Source organism: Coregonus clupeaformis, chromosome 36 (assembly GCF_020615455.1).
Source record: "Coregonus clupeaformis isolate EN_2021a chromosome 36, ASM2061545v1, whole genome shotgun sequence".
Lineage (NCBI taxonomy): Eukaryota > Metazoa > Chordata > Actinopteri > Salmoniformes > Salmonidae > Coregonus > Coregonus clupeaformis.
In genome coordinates, this window is record NC_059227.1 from 4,960,365 (window position 1) to 4,984,024 (window position 23,660).

The following is a 23,660-nucleotide window of genomic DNA, read 5'->3' on the forward strand; positions in this document are numbered from 1 at the left end:
AGCTGAATCAACTTTAGGAGATGGTCCTGGTGCTTGCTGGACCTTCTTGGGCACCCTGAAGCCTTCTTCACAACAATTGAACCTCTCTCCTTTAAGTTCTTGATGATCCGATAAATGGTTGATTTAGGTGCAATCTTACTAGCAGCAATATCCTTGCCTGTGAAGCCCTTTTTGTGCAAAGCAATGATGACGGCAAGTGTTTCCTTGCAGGTAACCATGGTTAACAGAGGAAGAACAATGATTTCAAGCACCACCCTCCTTTTAAAGCTTCCAGTCTGTTATTCTAACTCAATCAGCATGACAGAGTGATCTCCAGCCTTGTCCTCGTCAACACTCTCACCTGTGTTAACAAGAGAATCACTGACATGATGTCAGCTGGTGCTTTTGTGGCAGGGCTGAAATGCAGTGGAAATGTTTTGGGGGGATTAAGTTCATTTTCATGGCAAAGAGGGACTTTGCAATTAATTGCAATTCATCTGATCACTCTTCATAACATTCTGGAGTATATGCAAATTACCATCATAAAAACTGAGGCAGCAGACTTTGTGAAAATTCATATTTGTGTCATTCTCAAAACCTTTGACCACGACTGTAGTTTCCCAGTCCCTGCCGCTGAAAAACATCCCCACAGCATGATGCTGCCACCACCATGTTTCACCGTAGGGATGGTGCCAGGTTTCCTCCAGACGTGACGCTTGGCATTCAGGCCAAAGAGTTCAATCTTGGTTTCATCAGACCAGAGAATCTTGTTTCTCATGGTCTGAGAGTCCTTTCGGTGCCTTTTGGCAAACTCCAAGCGGGCTGTCATGTGCATTTTACTGAGGAGTGGCTTCCGTCAGGCCACTCTACCATAAAGGCCTGATTGGTGGAGTGCTGCAGAGATGGTTGTCCTTCTGGAAGTTTCTCCCATCTCCACAGAGGAACTATGGAGCTCTGTCAGGGTGACCATCGGGTTCTTGGTCACCTCTCTGACCAAGGCCCTTCTCCCCCCGATTGCTATGTTTGGCCGGGTGGCCAGCTCTAGGAAGAGTCTTGGTGGTTCCAAACTTCTTCCATTTAAGAATGATGGAGGCCACTGTGTTCTTGGGGACCTTCAATGCTGCAGAAATGATTTGGTACCCTTCCCCAGATCTGTGCCTTGACTCAAGCCTGTCTCGGAGCTCTACCGACAATTCCTTCAACCTCATGGCTTGGTTTTTGCTCTGACATGCACTGTCAACTGTGGGACCTTATATAGACAGGTGTGCGCCTTTCCAAATCATGTCCAATCAATTGAATTTACCACAGGTGGACTCCAATCAAGTTGTAGAAACATCTCAAGGATGATCAATGGAAACAGGATGCATCTGAGCTCAATTTCAAATCTCATAAATAAGGTATTTCTGGTTTTAATTTTTTATAAATTTGCAAACATTTCTAAAAACCTGTTTTCGCTTCATGAAGAAGAGAGTAGTAGAAAACAGAGAGAGGGACTGTAGAGAGATGAAGAAGAGAGCACTAGAAAAGTGGCATAACAGCAGTCCATGGTATACAGAGAATGATTCCCACCATATTTCACCCCTCAGCAGTTGTCTGCTCTGCAGTCTGCCCACTCTCTGACGAGGTAGTGTGTGTGTGTGTGTCTCTGTGTGTGTGTGTCTCTGTGTGGTCATGGTTTCAGTCCCTGCATGTGTATGTGATCCCTGCCATTCACCCCTGACAGGAGAGTAATTTCCCAGAAGCCACCTCTTTCATCTCCGCTGGTAGTTTGGAACATGGAAAAGTAATTCTGCTTTGAAATTTGATAAACTTGTAACCCCATTTTTAAGAAAATGGCCCTTGAATGTTTTTCGTACACCTACTGGAGAGCTCTTCTTTGTCTATACCTACTGTATATTCAGCATCGTTCACACCCTCTTAAGCCTTAGCCCCACCTAGTGCTGTGGTGCTCACAAAATTTAGTCAGCCAGTGATTGTCAAGCAAATAACGGTTGGTCTCACGGTAATTGACTGTAATTAACATAAACACATGTACTTTCTCCTGGCTTCCACACATAGCCTACAAGCCACTGATGCAGACATTTGGAACATCTACATTTAATAAATCCATGTAATATAGCCTACACCTACACAATAAATCCATTGTTTATTTTCGACAGGTCTAAAGAAGCATGATATGAAGGAAATGTAGTCTATTTCAGAAGAACAGAATAGCATACTCTGAGTTGTCCTGATGTTAGGTCCTGATCTGGCTATGCCAAATGGCTGTGGGCTACACTAGTTCATTTAGCAGCCAAGATTTGCTTAGAATTCCGTGGCATTATTTTATAGTATGAAATGAAGAATACAACTGAACAAGGCTAAATAAAATAGAAAGAACATATTCCATGTGAGAAATTGGCAAGAAACTGAAGATCTCGTACAACGCTGTGTACTACTCCCTTCACAGAACAGCGCAAACTGGCTCTAACCAGAATAGAAAGAGGAGTGGGAGGCCGCCGGTGCACAACTGAGCAAGAGGACAAATACATTAGAGTGTCTAGTTTGAGAAACAGACGCCTCACAGGTCCTCAACTGGCAGCTTCATTAAATAGTACCCGCAAAACACCAGTCTCAACGTCAACAGTGAAGAGGCGACTCCGGCATGCTGACCTTCTAGGCAGAGTTGCAAAGAAAAAGCCATATCATTAGACTGGCCAATACAAATAAAAGATTAAGATAGGCTGTCTGAGATATGGCTTTTTCTTTGCAACTCTGAGAGAGACTGAGGGGTCAAGAGGTCAGAGAAGGGAGGATGAGAGAGACTGAGGGGTCAAGAGGTCAGAGAATGGAGGATGAGAGAGACTGATGGGTCAAGAGGTCAGAGAAGGGAGGATGAGAGAGACTGAGGGGTCAAGAGGTCAGAGAAGGGAGGATGAGAGAGACTGAGGGGTCAAGAGGTCAGAGAAGGGAGGATGAGAGAGACTGAGGGGTCAAGAGGTCAGAGAAGGGAGGATGAGAGAGACTGAGGGGTCAAAAGGTCAGAGAAGGGAGGATGAGAGAGATTCAAAACCACAGAAGAACTGGACTAGGCTTAGCTGGACTGGGCTGAACTTACCTGGACTAGGCTTAGCTGGACTGGGCTGAACTTACCTGGACTAGGCTTAGCTGGACTGGGCTGAACTTACCTGGACTAGGCTTAGCTGGACTGGGCTGAACTTACCTGGACTAGGCTTAGCTGGACTGGGCTGAACTTACCTGGACTAGGCTTAGCTGGACTGGGCTGAACTTACCTGGACTAGGCTTAGCTGGACTGGGCTGAACTTACCTGGACTAGGCTTAGCTGGACTGGGCTGAACTTACCTGGACTAGGCTTAGCTGGACTGGGCTGAACTTACCTGGACTAGGTTGGGTTTGACTGAGGGGTCAAGAGGTGAGGGAAGGAGGATGAGAAAGATTGTGGGCTGAAATCATAGAATTACATATAGAACTGATTTACAGGATCCCTGTGGCATATACTGGACTGGGTTTAGGGTTGGACTGGGTTGGCTTATACTGGACTGGGTTTAGGGTTGGACTGGGTTGGGTTATACTGGACTGGGTTTAGGGTTGGACTGGGTTGGGTTATACTGGACTGGGTTTAGGGTTGGACTGGGTTGGCTTATACTGGACTGGGTTTAGGGTTGGACTGGGTTGGCTTATACTGGACTGGGTTTAGGGTTGGACTGGGTTGGGTTATACTGGACTGGGTTTAGGGTTGGACTGGGTTGGGTTATACTGGACTGGGTTTAGGGTTGGACTGGGTTGGGTTATACTGGACTGGGTTTAGGGTTGGACTGGGTTGGCTTATACTGGACTGGGTTTAGGGTTGGACTGGGTTGGCTTATACTGGACTGGGTTTAGGGTTGGGTTATACTGGACTGGGTTTAGGGTTGGACTGGGTTGGCTTATACTGGACTGGGTTTAGGGTTGGACTGGGTTGAATGGGCAGAAAATGGGTTGGGTTAAAATGGATTTGTATGTATTGGGTGAGAACTGAGAAGTCATCTACAGTTGAAAGAACCACATGACCTGTTGAGACGCATATCCAGACAGCAGGCTAAAACAATAGGAAGCTTAGATATGTGCTGGGAAAGAAAATACATGTACTTTCTTTGGATTAGAGTGTGAGAGTCGACATGGTTGATTCAACCAGCACAGAGTTGAAAGGAGAAAATGTTGCAAAAGCAGAGGAATGAAGTGAAAAGGAGGAAAAAGAGAAACACACAGGAGGCGGACGTGAGTCACGGTAGAGTACGACCTTGAAAAGGGCTGGAGGGAGGGAGAGTTGGTTACACAACAGTACCGACAGGAATTTCTGTTTTTCATTTTCCTACAGAGAAAAAATTATGCAGAAAAGCTCATCCATGCTTTTGTCACTTCTAAATTAGACTACTGCAATGCTCTACTCTCCGGCTACCCGGATAAAGCACTAAATACATTTCAGTTAGTGCTAAACACGGCTGCTAGAATCCTGACTAGAACCAATTTCTAAAAATAATATTACTCCACTGGCTTCCTGTTAAGGCTAGGGCTGATTTCAAGGTTTTACTGCTAACCTACAAAGCATTACATGGGCTTGCTCCTACCTATCTCTCCGATTTGGTCCCGCCGTACATACCTACACGTAGACTACGGTCACAAGACCCAGGCCTCCTTATTGTCCCTAGAATTTCTAAGCAAACAGCTGGAGACAGGGCTTTCTCCTATAGAGCTCCATTTTTATGGAATGTTCTGCCTATCCATGTGAGAGACGCACACTCGGTCTCGACCTTTAAGTCTTTACTGAAGACTCATCTCTTCAGTAGGTCCTATGACTAAGTGTAGTCTTGCCCAGGGGTGCGAAGGTGAACGGCAAGGCACCGGAGCGACGAACTGCCCTTGCTGCCTCTGCCTGGCCAGCTCCCCTCTCTCCACTGGGATTCTCTGCCTCTGACCCTATTAAGGGGGCTGAGTCACTGGCTTACTAGTGCTCTTCCATGCCGTCCCTAGGAGGGGTGCGTCACTTGAGTGGGTTGAGTCACAGACGTGATCTTCCTGTCCGGTTTTGCGCCCCCTCGGGCTCGTGCATTGGAGGAGATCTTCGTGGGCTATACTCAGCCTTGTCTCAGGGTAGTAGGTTAGTGGTCTGTTGATATCCCTCTGGTGGTGTGGGGGCTGTGCTTTGGCAAAGTGGGTGGAGTTATATCCTGCCTGGTTGGCCCTGTCCGGGGGTATCGTCGGACGGGGCCACAGTGTCCCCCGACCCACCTCTGTCTCAGTCACCAGTATCTATGCTGCAATAGTCCATGTGCCGGGGGGCTCGGTTCAGTCTGTTATATCTGGTGTTATTCTCCTGTCTTATCTGGTGTCCTGTGTGAATTTAAGTATGCTCCCTCTAATTCTCTCTCTCTCTCCCTCCCTCCCGGAGGACCTGAGCCCTAGGACCATGCCTCAGGACTACCTGGCCTGATGACTCAAACAGCAAGCAATGCAGATGTAGAAGCACGTGGTTAGGAATACTCCCTAGAAAAGGCAGGAACCTAGGAAGAAACCTAGAGAGGAACCAGGCTCTGGTCGTGCTGCTGCTCCAGTTTCAACTGTTCTGCCTGCGGCTAGGGAACCCTGACCTGTTCACCGGACGTGCTACCTTGTCCCGGACCTGCTGTTTTCGACTCTCTCTCTCTCTACCGCACCTGCTGTCTCGACCTCTGAATGCTCGGCTATGAAAAGCCAACTGACATTTACGCCTGATGTACTGACCTGTTGCAACCTCTACAACCACTGTGATTATTATTTGATCCTGCTGGTCATCTATGAACGTTTGAACATCTTGAAGAACAATCTGTCCTTAAATGGCCATGTACTCTTATAATCTCCACCCGGCACAGCGAGAAGAGGACTGGCCACCCCTCAGCGCCTGGTTCTTCTCTAGGTTTCTTCCTAGGTTCCTGCCTTTCTAGGGAGTTTTTCCTAGCCACCGTGCTTCTACATCTGCATTGCTTGCTGTTTGGGGTTTTAGGCTGGGTTTCTGTATAGCACTTTGTGACATCTGCTGATGTAAAAATGGCTTTATAAATACATTTGATTGAAAGGAAAAGTTAGGAAGGTGGCTATAGGGTTGTGGCTGTCATGACATTTTGATTGTCATGCAAAAGCCTGCGGTCTCACGGTAACTGACCGTTAATGAACATAAAAACATTTAGCATCTCCAGGCCTCCACTCACACAAGCTACATTCAAGTCACTGACACAAGCTACATTCAAGTCACTGACACAAGCTACATTCAAGTCACTGACACGGGCCTTTGGAAATTCTACATAAAAAAAAGTCTAATAAACCAATTTAATATACACCATCACAATAAATACATGATTTATTTTAGGCAGGTCTAAAGAAACATTATGATATGAAGAAAATGTATTTCAGAAGAACAAAATATGAGTTGGCCTACTTACTGTATGTTATCTGGCTATGCTCCATGCCATTGGCTGTAGGCTTGTTCATTTAGCTGACATGATATGCTTATAAGTCCCGTACCATTCTTTTATATTATAGGATTTTATAGTAAAAATAATATAACTTAGCTGAATAAAATAGAAAGGATATTTTTCCCCATTCCAGAGCGAGTGCGCTTATGAAGTGGCTATGTTGAGCGTAAAAGTGATCATTTGAAACAGGTTCTATAAACTAGATGTACAGTTATATGGCAACTTTAGTTGTGAATGATACAAACCATAGAATGTCTTAGAAATCAAAACATATCTGGGCTGGATGATGGGACTACAGGATATTGACGATTTGAGAAAGTCACAAAAAAAGCTTGCGCTCTTGTTCCTCGCCTCAGGCTGCACAGCTGTTCTCTCATCAAGCGATCATATTTTCACCCATCAGACGTTGTCTTAATTTAATCTTGTTCTTTACTAATATGTAAAATTTTAGGGGGCGGCAGGTAGCTTAGTGGTTAAGAGCGTTGTGCCAGTAACCGAAAGGTCGCTGGTTCTAATCCCCGAGCCGACTAGGTGAAAAATCTGTCGATGTGCCCTTGAGCAAGGCACTTAACCCCTAATTGCTCCTGTAAGTCGCTCTGGATAAGAGCGTCTGCTAAATGACTAAAATGTAAATGTAGAATGGCCCATTATCAAATCGGTAGGAACAGGGGCAGGGGGAAAAATACATGTCATTCGTATGCACTCGAATAGCGAATGGAGGCCGCTTTCCCGCCGGTTCATTTTCCAATGATGAAGGGTAGGTTACTTCGGGTGTTACTTGTTATGTGCTTAATACAAGCAGCTGAGAAATAAATATAACAACACTTATTTCACTCCAAGCAACAACCACTGTTTGAGGAGCATGCTCTCGCTGCGCGACAGGTGATATTCCGCCCAAACTCTGTATGGCACGGGCTCTCCACCCTTGTTCCTGCAGCTACCCGGTGCTTAATTTGGGAAACCAAGTGAAATCTGTTTTGGGAACATCGATAGTAACATGTTTTCACAACTAAACATATTTCAATTAAACTGTTGACAGCCCCTGTGCGCGCTCGAGAAAGGAATGAAGGAGAGAGAGAAGGAGATGGAAACGCACGGTGGTGAGATATTACCTGTAGCTAAAGGTAATATGTCAGCTTATTAATTATGAAAATATAAAACATTCCCTATTACTAGGCTATTCAAAATCAAATTCACTATAATTGTAGGCTAACTGTAAGCCGCCCTGTACAATCAATGAACCAACAGCATCGCCTAGGGCTATACATTCTCTCCCAGACTCATGGATAGAACGTTTGGAGCTTGGCACAAGGTAACCAGTCCATCCAATACGTATAATAATACTGTCCTCACTCAAAGGCGGTTAGTCAAATTTGTGTGTTCTGACAGGAGGAAGAGAAGGGCTGTCAGTGCCATCAAAGCCAACAGCTGTTTCATACAGAAAGAGCCATGGGAGAGCACTACGGTCACTGACAGCTGCAGGTACACACACACGCACTTTCTATAATATGTGGTAGAGAGGAGAGGAGGGGATTCTCTCTCTCTCTCTCTCTCTCTCTCTCTCTCTCTCTCTCTCTCTCTCTCTCTCTCTCTCTCTCTCTCTCTCTCTCTCTCTCTCTCTCTCTCTCTCTCTCTCTCTCTCTCTCTCTCTCTCTCTCTCTCTCTCTCTCTCTCTCTCTCTCTCTCTCTCTCTCTCTCTCTCTCTCTCTCTCTCTCTCTCTCTCTCTCTCTCTCTCTCTCTCTCTCTCTCTCTCTCTCTCTCTCTCTCTCTCTCTCTCTCTCTCTCTCTCTCTCTCTCTCTCTCTCTCTCTCTCTCTCTCTCTCTGATGTGTGGGAGGTTTGCTTGGCTCTCTTGGGTTATTCAGTTCTGGTCTGAAGCTTCACTTCAAATGTAATGTACCAGCAGATAAACGCTAAATGCGACAGAGGCAATTTAAAATCTGTGTTCTTCCTACGCACTGTTTTAACACTACAGGGTCAACTACCAAACTGATGGATGGATGCTCACACTGCAGTCAGGGATTAACAGATTCATTTTACATTCATACAGCAGTTAGCAGTAGTAAATGTATGTATTTAAGGTAATGGACATATTTGATCTTAAAGGTAATTTCTCTCAGAGGACTGATCGGAAACCACACTAATATACAAACGGATGCAGACCGGAGGTGTATGGAGATAGGTCTATGTTCATAGGAGTAGGTGTATGTTGATAGGTCTATGTTCATAGGAGTAGGTGTATGTAGATAGGTCTATGTTCATAGGAGTAGGTGTATGTAGATAGGTCTATGTTCATTGGAGTAGGTGTATGTTGATAGGTCTATGTTCATAGGAGTAGGTGTATGTAGATAGGTCTATGTTCATAGGAGTAGGTGTATGTAGATAGGTCTATGTTCATAGGAGTAGGTGTATGTTGATAGGTCTATGTTCATAGGAGTAGGTGTATGAAGATAGGTCTATGTTCATAGGAGTAGGTGTATGAAGATAGGTCTATGTTCATAGGAGTAGGTGTATGAAGATAGGTCTATGTTCATAGGAGTAGGTGTATGAAGATAGGTCTATGTTCATAGGAGTAGGTGTATGTAGATAGGTCTATGTTCATAGGAGTAGGTGTATGTAGATAGGTCTATGTTCATAGGAGTAGGTGTATGTAGATAGGTCTATGTTCATAGGAGTAGGTGTATGTTGATATGTCTATGTTCATAGGAGTAGGTGTATGTTGATAGGTCTATGTTCATAGGAGTAGGTGTATGTTTAAGCAGTAAGTCCAGAGGAGGTGTGGTCAGGCATGACGCAACATCCCTTAGCCGTGGTATATTGGCTATATACCACAAACCCCAGAGGTGCCTTATTGCTTTTATAAACAACGCATTTAGAACAGTAAAAAAATTTTTTGGGTCATACCCGTGGTATACGGTCTGATATACCACGGCTTTCAGCCAATCAGCATTCAGGGCGCCAACCACCTAGTTTATTAATGATTTTAAACTACTCAACAATTCACACGCACCAACTCTGCGAGGACTGATGACAGGGGACCACACCAATATGTTCTACTTTCTTTCCCACAGTGTATAATGCTTTCTATTGTGCCAAATCACCTATAGTGCATTACATAGGGCAGTGTTTCCCAACTCCAGTCCTCCAGCAGCCCCAACAGCACCCCCAACAGCACCCCCAACAGCACACGTTGTTGTTGTAGCCCTGGACCAGAACACCTGACTCAACTTGTCAACTAATCATCAAGCCCTCAAAGAGTTGAATGAGGTACGTTTGTCCCGGGGCTACAACAACAACGTGTGCTTTTGGTGGCGCTGTTGGGGCTGCTGTTGGGGCTGCTGTTGGGGCTGCTGTTGGGGCTGCTGTTGGGGGTACTGTTGGGGGTACTGTTGGGGGTACTGTTGGGGCTGCTGCTGGGGGTACTGTTGGGGCTGCTGTTGGGGCTGCTGTTGGGGGTGCTGGAGGACTGGAGTTGGGAAATACTGTCATAGACTATGTTCCAATATCCACATTAGCATTTAGAATGCATGCCCAAGTGGTATGATTGTATGGACACTATTGCAGCCAACACTTTGTATATGTGGGAGTAAGAATAAAGCTGTCCTTTCTTTCTTTATTATCAAATCCCTCTCTCCCATTGGGCAATCTCACCTGTAGAACCTCTGTCGGGCCCGCCCCCTTCCTCCACTCTCTGCCAATTAGGTGTGGACTTGCCGCTAGCCCCGCCTTCTCCCACCACCTGCCGCTCCGTAGATAAAGGAGAGTGTTGTCTGCGTTCTCCGAACCTAGAACCCACACACACACCACATCACACACACACACACACACACACCACATCACACACACACAGAGGAGAAAACCCCCCAGAGAATCACAGCAAGTTGTGGTCAACAAGCTCATTAAAAGTCCATTTCATTTTCTGACATCAAGTCGCCCACAGAGCAGCAGACATGCTGTTTCCATTCAACTACAACGTGTGTTAGCCATAGAAGTATGATTAAAAAGAAAAGGAAGGAAATCAATTGAAAGTAAATTGAAAAGTAGGGTTGTGGGTGGAAGCTGCTTCCTCTGCACGGAGCTGCAGTATATAGGGAATGTAGGGCAGTATATAGGGAATGTAGGGCAGTATATAGGGAATGTAGGGCAGTATATAGGGAATGTAGGGCAGTATATAGGGAATGTAGGGCAGTATATAGGGAATGTAGGGCAGTATATAGGGAATGTAGGGCAGTATATAGGGAATGTAGGGCAGTATATAGGGAATGTAGGGCTGTATATAGGGAATGTAGGGCAGTATATAGGGAATGTAGGGCAGTATATAGGGAATGTAGGGCAGTATATAGGGAATGTAGGGCAGTATATAGGGAATGTAGGGCAGTATATAGGGAATGTAGGGCAGTATATAGGGAATGTAGGGCAGTATATAGGGAATGTAGGGCAGTATATAGGGAATGTGTATATAGGGAATGTAGGGCAGTATATAGGGAATGTAGGGCAGTATATAGGGAATGTAGGGCAGTATATAGGGAATGTAGGGCAGTATATAGGGAATGTAGGGCAGTATATAGGGAATGTAGGGCAGTATATAGGGAATGTAGGGCAGTATATAGGGAATGTAGGGCAGTATATAGGGAATGTAGGGCAGTATATAGGGAATGTAGGGCACTATATAGGGAATGTAGGGCAGTATATAGGGAATGTAGGGCACTATATAGGGAATGTAGGGCACTATATAGGGAATGTAGGGCAGTATATAGGGAATGTAGGGCAGTATATAGGGAATGTAGGGCAGTATATAGGGAATGTAGGGCAGTATATAGGGAATGTAGGGCAGTATATAGGGAATGTAGGGCACTAATAGGGAATGTAGGGCAGTATATAGGGAATGTAGGGCAGTATATAGGGAATGTAGGGCACTATATAGGGAATGTAGGGCAGTATATAGGGAATGTAGGGCAGTATATAGGGAATGTAGGGCAGTATATAGGGAATGTAGGGCAGTATATAGGGAATGTAGGGCAGTATATAGGGAATGTAGGGCAGTATATAGGGAATGTAGGGCACTATATAGGGAATGTAGGGCAGTATATAGGGAATGTAGGGCAGTATATACGGAATGTAGGGCACTATATAGGGAATGTAGGGCAGTATATAGGGAATGTAGGGCAGTATATAGGGAATGTAGGGCAGTATATAGGGAATGTAGGGCAGTATATAGGGAATGTAGGGCAGTATATAGGGAATGTAGGGCAGTATATAGGGAATGTAGGGCAGTATATAGGGAATGTAGGGCAGTATACTGATTTTCTGGCCAGTCTCGATGGGCATTGTGTATTCTTTGTCAGTTTCAGGGCCATTAAAAGGTTCAAACATTTCTGGAAAGTGTTCAGACAGTGAGGTTGCCCAGTGTTTGTTTTTCCTCTCCATGGCTAAAGGTTCACCCCCACCACATGGATAATGATCCCACGTTGTTCCACTGTCTTTAGCCACCTGTTGCTGATGTTATTGGGGGTTGAGAGTGGGTTTCTGTTGACCGTGTGAAGGGTTACATCTGGACACAGTAAATGGGCGAGAAGTGCGAGTAGGCTATTTACCACGCTTTGATTAGGTTTGATTAGGTTACGTGTTAAGGAGACTCATTTGTGTAGCCTATAACCTTTTCAAAGGGAAGGTCATGCATCAAATGTGTGATCAAAGCTGGGAAGACACACTGTGCTTGGCAGTGTTAATCATCATCGATTTGATTACCGAGCAATCCGGAATCACCCATTTCCTCACATTGACATTGCTGTGATTCTTAGGAAGATTTGCACAAGTGATTTAATCCAGATATAGATAAATCACTACATAGATGTATCAGATCCTGTTAACTGATAGCTACTAATCACAGCATTGTCACATTGTAATTATCACTCAAAGTAATCACTCCATTGGTCATGGATTTCCTTGTTATTTTGTTTTTCTTCAGTACCATTACTTCTTCCTCAGTCTGAAATGAGTAGCGAGGATTGCATCAGCGCGCTTCAAGTCCAGCTGTCGCCTGCCTTCCACTTTCCCCAGCCATAGTCCCTCTCCAGTTGTCATAGAGGTCTAATCTGGGGAGATCCTGAGAGGAACATAATCCAGTTTGGCACACTGCCAGTAGCTAACGGTCCCAGACAGAGGGGAGTCCATGGAGCCTTTGGCAACCCATATCATGTATATTTTACCTATACTAACTCATGTCACTGTTACACTACCTCAGGATATGCCTTTTGGGCTGTTGGTCAGCTGCTAGATAGGAAGCATGATCATTTCTCTACTATGCATTACATCATGGGCTTGGTATGGCTGCAGAAAAAAATGGGAAACATGTAAGGGGTTTCCACAGAGATCCTATAATTCACTTCTAGGGGGGTTCTGGATCTCTGTAGCTCAGCTGGTAGAGCACGGCGCTTGTAACGCCAAGGTAGTGGGTTCGATCCCCCGGGACCACTCATACACAAAAAAATTTATGCACCCATGACTGTAAGTCGCTTTGGATAAAAGCGTCTGCTAAATGGCTTATTATTATTATTATTATTATTATTATTATTATTATTATAATACAGGGAATGTAGGGCAGTATATAGGGATAGGGCAGTATATAGGGAATGTTGGGCAGTATATAGGGAATGTAGGGCAGTATATAGGGAATGTAGGGCTGTATATAGGGAATGTAGGGCAGTATATAGGGAATGTAGGGCAGTATATAGGGAATGTAGGGCAGTATATAGGGAATGTAGGGCAGTATATAGGGATAGGGCAGTATATAGGGAATGTAGGGCAGTATATAGGGAATGTAGGGCAGTATATAGGGAATGTAGGGCAGTATATAGGGAATGTAGGGCAGTATATAGGGAATGTAGGGCAGTATATAGGGAATGTAGGGCAGTATATAGGGAATGTAGGGCAGTATATAGGGAAAGTAGGGCAGTATATAGGGAATGTAGGGCAGTATATAGGGAATGTAGGGCAGTATATAGGGAATGTAGGGCAGTATATAGGGAATGTTGGGCAGTATATAGGGAATGTAGGGCAGTATATAGGGAATGTAGGGCAGTATATAGGGAATGTAGGGCAGTATATAGGGAATGTAGGGCAGTATATAGGGAATGTAGGGCTGTATATAGGGAATGTAGGGCAGTATATAGGGAATGTAGGGCAGTATATAGGGAATGTAGGGCAGTATATAGGGAATGTAGGGCAGTATATAGGGAATGTAGGGCAGTATATAGGGAATGTAGGGCAGTATATAGGGAATGTAGGGCAGTATATAGGGAATGTAGGGGCAGTATATAGGGAATGTAGGGCAGTATATAGGGAATGTAGGGCAGTATATAGGGAATGTAGGGAAGTATATAGGGAATGTAGGGCAGTATATAGGGAATGTAGGGCGTATATAGGGATGTAGGGTATATAGGGAATGTAGGGCAGTATATAGGGAATGTTGGGCAGTATATAGGGAATGTTGGGCAGTATATAGGGAATGTAGGGCAGTATATAGGGAATGTAGGGCAGTATATAGGGAATGTAGGGCAGTATATAGGGAATGTAGGGCAGTATATAGGGAATGTAGGGCAGTATATAGGGAATGTAGGGCTGTATATAGGGAATGTAGGGCAGTATATAGGGAATGTAGGGCAGTATATAGGGAATGTAGGGCAGTATATAGGGAATGTAGGGCAGTATATAGGGAATGTAGGGCAGTATATAGGGAATGTAGGGCAGTATATAGGGAATGTAGGGCTGTATATAGGGAATGTAGGGCAGTATATAGGGAATGTAGGGCAGTATATAGGGAATGTAGGGCAGTATATAGGGAATGTAGGGCAGTATATAGGGAATGTAGGGCTGTATATAGGGATAGGGCAGTATATAGGGAATGTAGGGCAGTATATAGGGATAGGGCAGTATATAGGGAATGTAGGGCAGTATATAGGGAATGTAGGGCAGTATATAGGGAATGTAGGGCAGTATATAGGGAATGTAGGGCAGTATATAGGGAATGTAGGGCTGTATATAGGGATAGGGCAGTATATAGGGAATGTAGGGCAGCATATAGGGAATGTAGGGCAGTATATAGGGAATGTAGGGCAGTATATAGGGAATGTAGGGCAGTATATAGGGATAGGGCAGTATATAGGGAATGTAGGGCAGTATATAGGGAATGTAGGGCAGTATATAGGGAATGTAGGGCAGTATATAGGGATAGGGCAGTATATAGGGAATGTAGGGCAGTATATAGGGAATGTAGGGCAGTATATAGGGAATGTAGGGCAGTATATAGGGAATGTAGGGCTGTATATAGGGATAGGGCAGTATATAGGGAATGTAGGGCAGTATATAGGGAATGTAGGGCAGTATATAGGGAATGTAGGGCAGTACATAGGGAATGTTGGGCAGTATATAGGGAATGTAGGGCAGTATATAGGGAATGTAGGGCACTATATAGGGAATGTAGGGCAGTATATAGGGAATGTAGGGCAGTATATAGGGCATGTAGGGCAGTATATAGGGCATGTAGGGCAGTATATAGGGAATGTAGGGCACTATATAGGGAATGTAGGGCAGTATATAGGGAATGTAGGGCAGTATATAGGGAATGTAGGGCAGTATATAGGGAATGTAGGGCTGTATATAGGGATAGGGCAGTATATAGGGAATGTAGGGCAGTATATAGGGAATGTTGGGCAGTATATAGGGAATGTTGGGCAGTATATAGGGAATGTTGGGCAGTATATAGGGAATGTTGGGCAGTATATAGGGAATGTTGGGCAGTATATAGGGAATGTAGGGCAGTATATAGGGAATGTAGGGCAGTATATAGGGAATGTAGGGCACTATATAGGGAATGTAGGGCAGTATATAGGGAATGTAGGGCAGTATATAGGGAATGTAGGGCAGTATATAGGGAATGTAGGGCAGTATATAGGGAATGTAGGGCACTATATAGGGAATGTAGGGCAGTATATAGGGAATGTAGGGCAGTATATAGGGAATGTAGGGCAGTATATAGGGCATGTACGGCAGTATATAGGGAATGTAGGGCAGTATATAGGGAATGTAGGGCAGTATATAGGGAATGTAGGGCAGTATATAGGGAATGTAGGGCAGTATATAGGGAATGTAGGGCAGTATATAGGGAATGTAGGGCAGTATATAGGGAATGTAGGGCAGTATATAGGAATGTAGGGCAGTATATAGGGAATGTAGGGCAGTATATAGGGAATGTAGGGCAGTATATAGGGAATGTAGGGCAGTATATAGGGAATGTAGGGCAGTATATAGGGAATGTAGGGCAGTATATAGGGAATGTAGGGCAGTATATAGGGAATGTAGGGCAGTATATAGGGAATGTAGGGCACTAATAGGGAATGTAGGGCAGTATATAGGGAATGTTGGGCAGTATATAGGGAATAGGCTGCCATTTGCAATGCATACAATCCATGGACAGAAACTTCAAGGTCGTCCTTAATGTAATGGACACAAGCTGGAAGACATTGGCTGAGTTTTCAAATGGAGAATGGGAGGACAACAATGAGTGTCCTTATTCTTTAACCACTTCATTAACAGCTTTTAACCACTTCCTTAACACCTTTTAACCACTTCCTTAACAGCGTTTAACCACTTCCTTAACACCTTTTAACCACTTCCTTAACACCTTTTTATCCACTTAACACCTTTTAACCACTTCCGTAACTATTACATAAAAGGGTAATATTACGTATGCTACAGCTGACGAACACACACGCTATCTCTTACCCCTCAGGCATGGACTTCTGAGTCCTCCAGTGCTGTGAGCCCTGTGAGGTGTCACTGGAGCAGGAGAGGTTGGAGGGGGAAGAGCGGTTGTGAGGAGAACGACCCAGTGCCACAGAGGAGGCTAGGGCATAGTTCTCACTGCCTGGAGACATTCTGGAGGGGGTTACCAGAGAAGACGAAAGACTACATAAAACAATTAGGAGATACAGAGAGAATACATTAACCCTCTCACCCTTCCCCCTCCCAAATTCAAACTAACTTTACTGACATAAAGCGAGCAATCTAATGTTGCAATATTTTATTTGACGGAAACACACACTCTTCCCCCTCTCCCCCCTTACTCTTCCTCCTCTACCCCCTTACTCCTCCTCCTCTCCCCCATTACTCCTCCTCCTCCTCTCCCCCTTACTCCTCCTCCTCTTCCCCTGCTTCCTCCTCTCCCCCTTACTCCTCCTCCTCTTCCCCTGCTTCCTCCTCTCCCCCTTACTCCTCCTCATCTTCCCCTGCTTCCTCCTCTCCCCCCTTACTCCTCCTCATCTTCCCCTGCTTCCCCCTCTCCCCCCTTACTCCTCCTCATCTTCCCCTGCTTCCTCCTCTCCCCCTTACTCCTCCTCATCTTCCCCTGCTTCCTCCTCTCCCCCCTTACTCCTCCTCATCTTCCCCTGCTTCCCCCTCTCCCCCCTTACTCTTCCTCCTCTACCCCCTTACTCCTCCTCCTCCTCTCCCCCATTACTCCTCCTCCTCTCCCCCTTACTCCTCCTCCTCTTCCCCTGCTTCCTCCTCTCCCCCTTACTCCTCCTCCTCTTCCCCTGCTTCCTCCTCTCCCCCTTACTCCTCCTCATCTTCCCCTGCTTCCTCCTCTCCCCCCTTACTCCTCCTCATCTTCCCCTGCTTCCTCCTCTCCCCCTTACTCCTCCTCATCTTCCCCTGCTTCCTCCTCTCCCCCTTACTCCTCCTCATCTTCCCCTGCTTCCTCCTCTCCCCCCTTACTCCTCCTCATCTTCCCCTGCTTCCCCCTCTCCCCCCTTACTCCTCCTCCTCTCCCCCCTTACTCCTCCTCCTCTTCCCCTGCTTCCCCCTCTCCCCCTTACTCCTCCTGCTCTTCCGCTGCTTCCCCCTCTCCCCCTACTCCTCTTCCCCTGCTTCCTCCTCTCCCCCATTACTCCTCCTCCGCTCCCCCTGCTTCCTCCTCTCCCCCCTTACTCCTCCTCCTCCTCTTCCCCTGCTTCCCCCTCTCCCCCATTACTCCTCCTCCGCTCCCCTGCTTCCCCCTCTCCCCCTTACTCCTCCTCCTCCTCCTCTTCCCTTGCTTCCTCCTCTCCCCCCTTACTCCTCCTCCGCTCCCCCTGCTTCCCCCCTCTCCCCTTACTCCTCCTCCTCCTCCTCCTCCTCTTCCCCTTGCTTCCTCCTCTCCCCCTTACTCCTCCTCCTCTTCCCCTGCTTCCCCCTCTCCCCCCTTACTCCTCCTCCTCCTCCTCCTCTTCCCCTGCTTCCCCTCTCCCCTGCTTCCTCCTCCTCCTCCTCCTCCTCTTCCCCTGCTTCCCCTCTCCCCTGCTTCCTCCTCCTCCTCCTCCTCCTCTTCCCCTGCTTCCTCCTCCTCCTCCTCTTCCCCCGCTTCCCCCTCTCCCCCTTACTCCTCCTCCTCCTCCTCCTCTCCCCCCTTACTCCTCCTCCTCTTCCCCTGCTTCCCCCTCTCCCCCTTACTCCTCCTCCTCCTCCTCCTCCTCCTCTTCCCCTGCTTCCCCCTCTCCCCCTTACTCCTCCTGCTCTTCCCCTGCTTCCCCCTCTCCCCCTTACTCCTCCTCCTCTTCCCCTGCTTCCCCCTCTCCCCCCTTACTCCTCCTCCTCTTCCCCTGCTTCCTCCTCCTCCTCTTCCGCTGCTTCCCCCCTCTCCTCATTACTCCTCCTCCTCTTCCCCTGCTTCCCCCTCTCCCCCCTTACTCCTCCTCCTCTTCCCCTGCTTCCCCCTCTCCCCTGCTTCCTCCTCCTCCTCTTCCCCTGCTTCCTCCTCCTCCTCTTCCCCTGCTTCCCCCTCTCCCCCCTTACTCCTCCTCCTCTTCCCCTGCTTCCTCCTCCTCCTCTTCCCCTGCTTCCCCCTGTCCCCTACCTCTTGGTATCCAGTGGTCTCCCATCACTACTAACACTGCGTGGTATAGCGGCGTTCCTCTCCGGGCGTTCAGCAGACAGGGTCTTCCCCCCAGAGCTCCCCAGGCTGACGGCCCGGTTGGGGGTGTGCGGCTGGGGGGAGGCCGTCAGGGACTGCTGGGGACTACTGGAGGTTCTCTGCCACTTGTTGTCTTTGCTGCGGAACGGGAACTTGTAGTCAAACGAACCGCTCTCACCACTGCCTTTATACTCCACCACTGGCATACGGTAGAGCTCAGAGCAACCTCTGTAGAGAGAGAGGGAGAGGGAGAGGGGGGGGAGAAGAGAGGGGGGGAGAAAGAAGAGAGGAGGGAGGAAGAAGAGAGGGGGGAGGAAGAAGAGAGGGGTAGAAGAGAGGGGGGGAGAAGAGAGGGGGAGGAAGAGCGGGGGAGGAAGAAGAGGGGGGGAGAAGAGAGGGGGAGAAGAGAGGGGGAGGAAGAGATGGGGAGGAAGAGAGGGGGGGGTTAGAAGCACAGGTAAGTCTACACACACATGGCTGACATGATGAACACCTCATAATCAACAATCTGACCGTCGCTGACATCACACACACACCAACCCCTCAGACAAACACACACACCTGCGTGGGGTAGCGTCTTCGTGTGGTGGGATGATGACCACCCTGACGGTGACCGACGTCCTCAGTAGATCAATCATCTGTTCATGGGTCAGTGTCGCAACGGCAACCTTGACAGAACGGTTTATTTCATGATATCAATAGCAGCAAATAATTTGATACAATTTCAAAGTAATAAAAAGAAACACACAAGAATGATCCGCACAATGAAATCTACAAGTTTAAATGACGTACCTTGCAGATTTCGACCAATCGGCTGCCCTGTCTCAGCCCCGCCTGCCAAGCGTACCCGTACGACTCCACCTCTGCCACGATGCCCTCGTAGTTGACGTGGAAACCCAGCTGGCCCAGCCCGTTACGACGCAGTGTCATCTCAGACGTCTCACAACCCTTAGTCAGGTACTGGTGGGGAGGAACAGAGGGAGGGAGGGAGAGAGAGAGAGGGAGGAAGAGAGAGAGAGAGGGAGGGGGAGAGAGAGAGAGAGAGAGAGAGAGAGAGAGAGAGAGAGAGAGAGAGAGAGAGAGATGGAGGGATGGAGGGGGAGGGGAGGAGGGAGGGATGGCAGAGAGGGGGAGGGAGGGAGAGAGGGAGGGAGGAAGAGAGAGTGGGAGGAGAGCGTGATTAGTTCTTATTTCTTACTGTTGTTGCATTGTCGAGAAGGAACCTGCAAGTAACAATTTCATAGTACGACCTACACAGAGTTCAGAATATCTGCTTTTTCCATTAGAGGTTGACACGGGAGTGAAAATTCATTCCTGTCCTGTCCATTATTTTCCTGTACTGTTCTGATCCCACAACAGTTCTATAACCCCCGAACTTTCCTGTCCCTTCCCAGATAAAAATCACTCCCTTCCTGCCACATGCTCAGAAATATGTTGTGTTTGTTTAGGTAAGTATTGAAAATCATTTCAGTACTGCCATATGTGACTGTGATGTGGTTATCTTACATATTTTAGTTAAATGCACTGACCGTAGGCCTAAGTCGCTCTGGATAATAGTGCATTCTATATGACCTAAAGTGTAGATGAATTAAGGACAGAGAGCCCAGCAGGATGCACCGGCATACATCTGTAGCCTACAGCTGAGCACATATGAACATTTACAACACATTAACATGTCCAACATGAACATAACACTTTTTTTTACCTAATATCCACATTTTTATATACATTTTTACGTATGGGTGGTCCCGGGGATCGAACCCACTACCCTAGTCGTTACAAGCGCCATGCTCTACCAGCTGAGCTACAGAGGACCACGAGGCAGTACCTGAGAGGCAGTACTGCATAAGTCAATCTATTTTTATTTCACTCTCTATACTCCAGATGGCACGGATTTAGTTAAATACGCGAAAACAATTGGGCTTGACGGTAAAGTCGTTGGGAGCAGAGCAGCTATGGCCGCTTGTCCCGCTCTCCAGTTAGTAACCTATTTGATTAAACCGCAGCATTTTTTACAAGCCGTGTACTCCTTCATTGTCAAAGACAACTCCATCAACTTCAGCTAAAAACATCGCTCTTTCCTTTTCTCTAATGTTTAATGTTGGTGATGGGTCCTTGGCTGCAACATGACGTTGCAATTCCTCTATTGAAGGCTTCATCTACTGTGACGCAGGTTGGCATCTGAGGTAGCCTAGTGACAGTTGGTGTTTTAGGAAATGCTTGACGACATATTTCCAACCTAAAAACTCTGTTTATAACTATTCCTGTAGTTCCTGTGGACTGTTGATCCCGTTCCGTCCTGTCCCAAATTTGACTAGAAATTCACTACCGTTCCAGCCAGAATCCCGTGGGACCCACAAGTCTCGCGTGAGTCCTGTTCCAGTGTCAACCATGACACGGAACGACCAGGTGAACGCTATGATCCCTTATTGATGTCACTTGTTAAATACCCTTCAATCAGTGTAGATGAAGGGGAGGAGACAGGTTAAAAGAAGGATTTTTAAGCCTTGAGACAATTGAGACGGATTGTGTATGTGTGCCATTCAATGTGAATGGGCAAGATAAAAAAAGTTCCTTTGAACGGGGTATGGTAGTAGGTGCCAGGCACACCGGTTTGTGTCAAGAACTGCAACGCTGTTGGGTTTTTCAACGTCAACAGTTTCCCGTGTGTCAAGAATGGTCCACCACCCAAAGGACAGCCAGTCAACTTGACACAATTGTGGGAAGAATCGGAGTCAACATGGGCCAGCAACCCTGTGGAACGCTTCTGACAACTTGTAGAGTCCATACCGCAACGAACTGAGGCTGTTCTGCGGGCAAAAGGGGGGTACAACTCAATATTAGGAAGGTGTTCTTAATGTTTTGTACACTCAGTGTATACCATGCATAACCCGTACATACGACTAATAAAACTTGAAACTTGATAACATGTCTGCGTGATCCTGGACTTCCTGACGCCCCCAGGTGGTAAGGGTAGGCAACAACACATCTGCCACGCTGATCCTCAACACAGGGTGTTGACCCACGACACGTGGCCGCGCTTGACTCCAACGCCATCATTAAGTTTGCTGACGACACGACAGTGGTAGGCCTGATCACCAACTACAATGAGACAGCCTATAGGGAGGAGGTCAGAGACCTGGCAGTGTGGTGTCAGGACAACAACCTCTCCCTCAACATCAGCAAGACAAAGGAGCTGAACGTGGACTACAGGAAACGGAGGGCCGAGCACGCCACCATCCACATCAACAGGGCTGTAGTGGAGCGGGTCGAGAGCTTCAAGTTCCTCGGTGTCCACATCACTAAGGATCCATCATGGTCCACACACACCAACACACTCGTAAAGAGGGCACGACAATGCCTCGTCCCCCTCAGGAGGCTGAATAGATTTGGCATGGGCCCTCAGATCCTCAAAAAGTTATACAGCTGCACCATTGAGAGCATCTTGACTGCCTGCATCACCGCCTGGTATGGCAAAAAAAAAAAATGAATATTCAGAAAAAAATGTGTACGTTTTTTTTACACTGACTCTCCTGCACTGGCTCTATGCACACTCACTGGACTCTACCCACACACTCACTGGACTCTACCCACACACTCCCTGGACTCTACCCACACACTCCCTGGACTCCACCCACACACTCCCTGGACTCTACCCACACACTCCCTGGACTCTACCCACACACTCCCTGGACTCTACCCACACTGGACTCTACCCAAACACTCCCTGGACTCTACCCACACACTCACTGGACTCTACCCACACACTCACTGGACTCTACCCACACACTCACTGGACTCTACCCACACACTCACTGGACTCTACCCACACACTCCCTGGACTCTACCCACACACTCCCTGGACTCTACCCACACACTCCCTGGACTCTACCCACACACTCACTGGACTCTACCCACACACTCCCTGGACTCTACCCACACACTCCCTGGACTCTACCCACACACTCCCTGGACTCTACCCACACACTCCCTGGACTCTACCCACACACTCCCTGGACTCTACCCACACACTCCCTGGACTCTACCCACACACTCCCTGGACTCTACCCACACACTCCCTGGACTCTACCCACACTGGACTCTACCCACACTGGACTCTACCCACACACTCACTGGACTCTACCCACACACTCCCTGGACTCTACCCACACACTCACTGGACTCTACCCACACACTCACTGGACTCTACCCACACACTCACTGGACTCTACCCACACACTCCCTGGACTCTACCCACACACTCCCTGGACTCTACCCACACACTCACTGGACTCTACCCACACACTCACTGGACTCTACCCACACACTCACTGGACTCTACCCACACACTCCCTGGACTCTACCCACACACTCCCTGGACTCTACCCACACACTCCCTGGACTCTACCCACACACTCCCTGGACTCTACCCACACACTCCCTGGACTCTACCCACACACTCCCTGGACTCTACCCACACACTCCCTGGACTCTACCCACACACTCCCTGGACTCTACCCACACACTCCCTGGACTCTACCCACACTGGACTCTACCCACACACTCCCTGGACTCTACCCACACACTCCCTGGACTCTACCCACACACTCACTGGACTCTACCCACACACTCACTGGACTCTACCCACACACTCACTGGACTCTACCCACACACTCACTGGACTCTACCAACACACTCACTGGACTCTACCCACACACTCCCTGGACTCTACCCACACACTCCCTGGACTCTACCCACACACTCCCCTGGACTCTACCCACACACTCACTGGACTCTACCCACACACTCACTGGACTCTACCCACACACTCCCTGGACTCTACCCACACACTCCCTGGACTCTACCCACACACTCCCTGGACTCTACCCACACACTCCCTGGACTCTACCCACACACTCCCTGGACTCTACCCACACACTCCCTGGACTCTACCCACACACTCCCTGGACTCTACCCACACACTCCCTGGACTCTACCCACACACTCCCTGGACTCTACCCACACACTCCCTGGACTCTACCCACAAACTCCCTGGACTCTACCCACACACTCCCTGGACTCTACCCACACACTCCCTGGACTCTACCCACACACTCCCTGGACTCTACCCACACACTCCCTGGACTCTACCCACACACTCACTGGACTCTACCCACACACTCACTGGACTCTACCCACACACTCACTGGACTCTACCCACACACTCCCTGGACTCTACCCACACA

At 47.6% G+C, this 23,660-nt stretch overlaps 1 protein-coding gene across 1 annotated transcript in view; it reads right to left on the reverse strand.

Moving 5' to 3' along the window:
* Positions 1-23,660, reverse strand: part of LOC121552519 (signal-induced proliferation-associated 1-like protein 1) — a 238,837-nt gene that overhangs the window by 15,485 nt on the left and 199,692 nt on the right. Inside the window, exons 13-17 of the mRNA XM_045211170.1 lie at positions 19,207-19,374; positions 18,976-19,082; positions 18,358-18,642; positions 16,251-16,403; positions 10,119-10,252 (exon numbers count right to left, since the gene is read on the reverse strand). Coding sequence (XP_045067105.1) covers positions 10,119-10,252; positions 16,251-16,403; positions 18,358-18,642; positions 18,976-19,082; positions 19,207-19,374 — 847 coding nt within the window. The remainder of the gene's footprint in view (positions 1-10,118; positions 10,253-16,250; positions 16,404-18,357; positions 18,643-18,975; positions 19,083-19,206; positions 19,375-23,660) is intronic.